General features: G+C 43.1%; 1 protein-coding gene across 1 annotated transcript in view; it reads left to right on the forward strand.

Annotated features, from left to right (window-relative positions):
• Positions 1 to 7,500, forward strand: part of LOC143040093 (tetratricopeptide repeat protein 28) — a 374,508-nt gene that overhangs the window by 305,449 nt on the left and 61,559 nt on the right. The window contains exon 3 of the mRNA XM_076210776.1: positions 4,237 to 4,384. Coding sequence (XP_076066891.1) covers positions 4,237 to 4,384 — 148 coding nt within the window. The remainder of the gene's footprint in view (positions 1 to 4,236; positions 4,385 to 7,500) is intronic.

Here is a 7,500-nt window from a genome sequence, read left to right on the forward strand (position 1 = left end):
GTGTGTGTGTGTGTGTGTGTGTGTGTGTGTGTGTGATTCACCATGGTCTTGGATCACGTGTTGGACTCGTGATCGACAGCTATTTCCCTCCCGGAAGAGAGCTTAGAGCTCGTATATGACCGATCTATGAGTAATGCTGTGACCTTACACGCACACGCACACCCAACTCCCCGCCCACGTGAGTTGGATTAACGACCCGCAGTTCAGCGATACTGAAATTATTTCAGCCCTAGGCAGGGTTGTGTGTGTGTGTGTGTGTGTGTGTGTGTGTGTGTGTGTGTGTGTGTGTGTGTGTGTGTGTGTGTGTGTGTGTGTGTGTGTGTTAAAAAGAATTAAAAGCAAGACAAAAAAACACAAACATAGCATCAGGAGTGAACAAATGTCCAACGCGTTACTTGTTTATCTTCGAGATTCCCGCCATTGTACTAATTGGGAAGGTACTAAATAAACGATTAAAATCATTTAATAGAAATATGATAGATTCCAACCTGATCAAGGACACATTTGTCAACAACTTCGTTTTAATCCAAGGATTATACAAACTGGACAGTTTTATCACCAAGAGAGTTATGGACCCGCAGCAGCCCAGGAACGGAAACTGTAGGTCACGGGTTGAGAGATTTCCCGAAAAACGTTCCCAAGTTTCTTCACCTTACCAACCTGCTTATATATACATACATGTATATATATACTTATGTATATATATATATATATATATATATATATATATATATATATATATATATATATATATATATGTATATATATATTCTTATTTATTCCCTCTATGTACGTTGAAAATATCTGAATAGACAATAGTGTTCTCTCTAGATTCTACTATTTTCTTTTGTGGTTTCCTGTATATTCAGAATTATGTGTCTATGCGATTTTTATGTATATATATACATATTTGTATGTATGTATACAGTACATATGTATATGCATAAATATAAACGGCTCTCTTATTGAAATTTATATCTATACCACCAGTACATAATTTGGTCATGTATGTGTCACCCACGCTACCCTGGAGATAATTTAATTTGAATGAAGAGGAGGAGAAGGTGGTGTTTGACCTTATTCTTAATTTTTGCAGAAACCCAATTTCCAGGTAAAAAGAAAGAATGACGAAGCACCTCGAGTCTCAGGACCCACAAGACCCACGTCTTCGGGAGGCTGAGGACCTGGAAGCCCCAAACCCCCAGAAGATCGATCAGCCCTCCGTCCAACCCACCCTCCCACCGGAAAAGGAATTCTGCTCGTTCTCGCAGCTACTCTCCGAAGTAGCTGTCGATTGACGCGCCTGCGTTCCTCCCGGAGGCTTCAAAGTGTTCCTTCTTCTTCCCCCGAAGAGGAAGAGTGTAGTACGAAGTCTCCCGATACCAAATGGTACGGACGCGCCTCAGGAGCCTCTGTGATGGTACTTTTAAAGAGAGAAGATAATCGTGGGTGTGTCGGAGGTGGTTTTGGTGGGACTTCTGGAGGAGTTGGCAACCGTGGCACCGTCAGCGGCGGTGGCAGCAGCGTGAGGGGGAGGGTCATCAAGTACAACGCTCCATCCAAGAACGCCTCGACGTCGTCCTTCTTGAAGAAAGAGAAGATCAGTAGATCGAAAGGCGCCAAAGTTCCTCAGGGTCCTCTAGAGACAAGAGCCACCTCTTTCTCCATCACCACCTCCCCGGCTCTCACGACTGTCGCACCGTCAACGTCCTCCTCAGCCTCAGAGAGAACGAAGAGACCTCCGAAGACCGAGCTCGAGGAGAACCCTCGTCCGGCTCCGTCCGTGAAGACCTCCACGACTTCGGCGAAGGCGAAGACTCCCGAGAACTCTTCTCGAAGACCCTTTTCGTCCGGCTGGAAGCTCGGCGACCTGTGGAGACTGATGGCTCGCAAGAACTCCGTCTGCGTCGTTCTCGTGCGTCTCATCTCCTTCAGTCGGGTCCTGCAGTCGTAGATAAGAGGCTTGGGGTGGGTAGGGAGTTCGAGCCAAGTGCAAAGTCGGTGGTGGGGGAGGGAAGAGCTGAGGAGTAAAAGAAATGCATGACAATTAATACTAGTTTGCAGGCATTTAGATGCGAGAAGATAGTGCCATTTCCTTGTGCCATTCAGCGACAAACACAAACACACACACACACACACACACACACACACACACACACACACACACACACACACACACACACACACACACACACACACACACACACGTAGACTAATGAGTTCACTTAAATTAGGAGTCATGAATGTGGCACCTTTATTACTAGCGGTAACAGAAGACAGCCGCCGGCTACCGGTCCATTTTCAAAAGTCGAGATAATAACGCCTGTTTTAGTGTGCTGACTTGTTCTTCTATAAGGCTCACGTTAAAGCTCACATCTCGACTCTTCGCCTGCTTATGGATAGAGTAAAAATTCATTATTCTTTCTTTGGTTAAGTTGGATTTGGATGACAAAGAAAACAGAGAGTGAGGTGTGAGCTTTTAATTGATTAGCATTACGTTATTAGAGAGTTTGATAAAAGACATTTTGTGAGCATTCGACAGAGTCCTTTGTGGGGAAGAGGTCAGGAAGGTAAAGGACTCGTATTTCTGTCCGGGCTTCTTATTGACGTCGAGGTACGAAATGGAGAGAACCTTAATGTGACCCAGAATCTGAATCTGCGGGCTTCTTCTTCTTCTTCTGTGGCTTCTGTTCCTTCGAGACAGAAAGTTTCGGAGCTGAGGTTTCGTATCTCGGAGGCGCGCGTGTATGAATATATATATATATATACATATATATATGTATATATATATATATATATCCATATATATATATGTATATATATATATCTTTTTCAACCTCAAATCACTTTTAATCCCATGCCATCGCAATCGAGACTGAGAGTCGCTCGAAGGAGGCATCCGTTGGAAATTGAAACGTGGACGAGCCGAGGATTCGAACCCAGCTAACCCGTAACAAAGTTACAGTGACGTAAGCCAATACGCTATCAAGAGAGATGTATATATATATATATATATATAAAACCTAAACCCACTCTCGTTGAAAGATAAGCTGAGATACAGAGTAAACCGTATATTTCGACCACTAGCTGTGGTCCTCTTCAGCAGTTACGTAGCTGAAGAGGACCACAGCTAGTGGTCGAAATATACGGTTTACTCTGTATCTCAGCTTATCTTTCTCCGAGAGTGGGTTTAAGTTTTATTTTAATTTTGTGTTACGACATCTACGTTACTTGATATATATATATATATATATATATATATATATATATATATATATATATATATATATATATATATATATATATATATATATATATATATATATATATATATGCAGAGGCATACATATCTCTTAGTATCTTCGTTTGCTAATGTACATACGTGTCAGCCAAGAGCCCACAAATACAGACGTATAAACACGCTTATTTTTTAACAGTAATTCACTTTTTTTTTATCAAGCGTGTTGGCCTTATATGTCACAGAGGTCTCATGTTTTCATGCTTAGCCGTTCATATATGCTCTTGATCCTCTTGTACTTCAGAAATTTCATGTTCAAATTTTGCTTAATTTGCCAAAGACTTGTATACATGCAAATGCGGTTGCGTGTCAGCTATAGATGCATTACTGCGGATAACCATCGAACATGATCCGTCACACGTCAGAACCACCAAAGACATCTTTCTCTGTAACCGCATAAAACCTTGTTTACAAAAATCGCTTCTGCTATAAAGGTACTACTATGGGTTGAATTTTTTTTAGTATTTATTTATTCATTTATTTTTATTTATTCTATTTTTTCTATTTATTTGTTTATTTATTTATCAATATATATATTTCTTTTTGCGTACTTCTAATTCGTCATGGATCAGGTTTAGATGAGCGTAGTGCTTGATCTCTTGCATATGCGTTACCAACACGCAAATATGTCTTCCCTTGCCCCATATGTTCCTTATTCTTATCATCCACATCTATATTCTACATCATTATATATATTTTTACACTATACCAAATTACCCCTTTGATGATCATAAATATTCTATATATGATTTTGTTTTCAAATCATAGTCCTTCAGAATTTCTTTCTTCTTTTTATATCTTTCACCCAGCTCATCGTCCAACTCTAATTGATTTCCACCATGACAGCACGGAACAGGTAAAGCGCCGTTGTACAGGCGTATAACATAGGTCTATAGCACGACTTCGACTGATTTCTTCCTTGTTCTCTCCTCCCGCAGGCGTACTACCGGCAGGGCGTGGCCCTGCAGTGCCTGGGGCGCCATGCGGACGCACTGGCGGCTTTCAGCAGCGGCCTGGCGCAGGACCCCAAGTCCCTACAGCTCCTGGCAGGCCTGGTGGAAGCCGCCATGAAGAGCCCCCTCAGAGGTAAGTCAGACGCTTGAGGGTACGAGGTTATACGAAAGTGGTTCCCAAACGGTGTGCCGCCCAGGGGTTCTCAAACGGTGTGCCGCGGCACCAAAGGTGTGCCGTGAGATCAACTGAGGGTGGTACCGCCAAAATTCAGGGCAAAAATAATTTTCGTATTACCGACTCTGTCATCCATTTTTGTTCATTAAAGCAGCATCAGTGTGAAGATGATTATTTTCATATTATCCGGGGACAAAATTTTGTTAACACTGATGTTCAATCGACAAAATACTGACAAAGTAGAATTTAGAATTTCTAATAAGAGTGCCGGGGACTTTCGAAAGGTTTGGCAAGGGTGTCTAAAGCCAGAAAAGTTTGGGAGCCACTGTTATACGGAGTGAGGACCCTAACGTGTACAATTGCAGCTGAGTGGGGTATTTACTTCTGCCACGCTCTGTAGACGAAGGTGGTCTTTGCTTGTAAGTCTCGAAGCTCATGGTGTTGAGCAAAACAAAGTTTGGTAAACCATTTATCATCAAAAAAATTGGTTATTCTTCTCCGTCCCGGACGTGGGAGGAGGTTAGGGGGATTGAAGAATAGTGTAATTAATTTCATCTGCAGCCAGGTCATTCTATCCGGCTGTTCTTCACCCCTTTGATATAGTTTAATATCCCCTCTGAACACGGTATTTATGTGACACACGAAGAAACACCTCTCCGTTAACCTCCACCTTCTTTGTTTACGCACCTACCACTGACGTCATAACACCTCCACCACCTACCCCGAAGTGAGCAAATGTCCTTCCACGCACCTTCCACCACACCTCTTTCTGGTGTCGTGGTTACCGTCTCGGGCTTCCAACGCTGTGGTGCCGAGTTCGTTCGACGTAGTAGATTTCACCATAAGTCGTTTACGTTTACCTTGAACAAGGAGATTGGTGTGCGTAAATTAGTCAGAATGTGTGAGCTCTCATCCAGGAGGGTTAAAGCTGCCGATCCACACGATCTAGTGGTCCAGCACGTGATCCAAGACCATTTTATGACATCACACCTACCTCGTTGCGTTCACCACACAACATCCATCTTATCTACCACACACTCCACACCACACTCCAGTCACCACATCCACCACACCCCAATCACCACATCCACCACACGAAGCTCATCACACCACACCACACTCTCCACATCCACCGCATCCACCACATTACATCCTCCAAACCACCAGTATTCCCAGCTTCGACCACAAGATACCAGAAGGTATGTACAAGTCACCTGATTCTTCCCTTTGCTACAGTGCCGCATGGTATGGATGGTGTGTCTCGCGCGCCAGACAGACGAACCTATTTATCACAGCGTCGGTCGTGGTAGATTGAGGTTCAGGATGACCTCGTTTAGGCGCGGCGCCCCTCAGCTGAATAGAATCGTTTGGCGTTTGACAGAATAAAAGGTGTAAAGTGCGTCGACCTGCTGGAGAAAACACCTGTAGATGTAGTGGAGGTAGATGTGGCGGAGATAGATGTGGTAGAGGTAGATGTGTTGGAGGTAGATGTGGTCGTTTTGGATGTGTTGGTAGGTGGTAGATAGAGATGGAACTTTGTGGTAGGTGAAATGTTGAGTGTGGTAGTAGATAATAACCGATATAGTTGAAGGTCTGGTTGTGGTTTTAGGTGTAAATGTGGTTATGGTTGTAGTTGTGGATGTGGCTGTGGCTGTGTTTATGGTTGTGGTTGCGGTTGTGTGAATGTAACTGTGGTTTTGGATGTGCTTTTGATTGTGAATGTGGTTGTGGATGTGTTTATGGTTGTGATTATGGTTGTGTTTGTGAGTGTGAATGTAGTTGTGGTTTTGGATGCGCTTTTGAGTGTGAATGTGGTTGTGGTTGTGTTTATGGTTGTGGTTGTGGGTGTGTGAATGTAGCTGTAGTTTTGGATATGGTTTTGAGTGTGAATGTGGTTGTGGTTGTGTTTATGGTTGTGATTATGGTTGTGGTTGTGGGTATGTGAATGTAGCTGTTGTTTTGGATATGATTTTGATTGTGAATGTGGTTTTGGCCGTGGTTGTAGCTGTGGTCACGGTTATGGTAATACTTGTGGATGTGGTTATGATTGTAGTAGTAATTGCGGTTGTAGTATAGAGATGAACCGGCAGATATAACAATCATATTCGTTCATGCGTGAGCATTGCCCGGGTTGTAGAACAGGTTGTGAACAATACATTGTCACTCCTCGTGTAGCACGCCCGAGTTGTAGTTGACAGGAAAGCGAGGTCAGGAAATTGATCTGTTCTGGGAGTTCGGTTGTAGATTGAACGAGGTTGTAATATCACCACACTCTAACGTCAGGTTATCACCGAGCGGTTGTGTCACGATATTTTAGCGTTTGTGGTTATAGACCAGAGGCTATGTTGTTAGAGAAAAGACCTGTGGTTGTAACAACTCAGGATGTAGACACAGCCACGCTAAAACTCTTCATGAAAGGCCTAAAGTTCTATGATTTTTTTTTTTTTCTTTTTTTTTCTTTTTTTTATCTAAGCGAGTTTGATGATGGTCTGGAAATCCTAGATCGTGGTTACGGCCATGGCTTGGTGGTGAGTTGTGTGGCAGAGACGAACTGGCCTCCACTAAGTTTTGTTTGTTTAAGCGCAAATTCGTCTGTCGGTCTGTGTGAGCGTTTATGTGTATTTGTGTATGCAAGAGCATACATACATGTACGTACTTACGTAAGACTCGTTCCCTTTTTTGTTCGTGTGTATTCGTGCGTGTACACATTTTGCGTCCGTGTGTTTGGTGCGTGTGTGTAGTTTTGTGGGTGTTTGGTACGTGTGTGTGTGTATGTGTGTTTGTGTGTGTGTGTGTGTGTGTTTTGTGTGTGGTGTGTGTGTGTGTACGTGTGCGTGTGTGTGTATGTAGTTTTGTGTGTGGTGTGTGTGTGTACGTGTGCGTGTGTGTGTGTGTAGTTTTGTGTGTGGTATGTGTGCGTGTGTTAGTGTGTGTGTGTGTGTGTGTAGTTTTGTATGTGGTGTGTGTGTGTAGTTTTGTGTGTGGTGTGTGTGTGTACGTGTGCATGTGTGTGCGTGTTTGTATGTGTGTTTGTGTGTGTAATTATGTGAGTATGTGTGTGTGATAGTGTGTTC

Source organism: Oratosquilla oratoria, chromosome 27 (genome assembly GCF_046742065.1).
Source record: "Oratosquilla oratoria isolate Oo_2021 chromosome 27, ASM4674206v1, whole genome shotgun sequence".
Taxonomy (NCBI): domain Eukaryota; kingdom Metazoa; phylum Arthropoda; class Malacostraca; order Stomatopoda; family Squillidae; genus Oratosquilla; species Oratosquilla oratoria.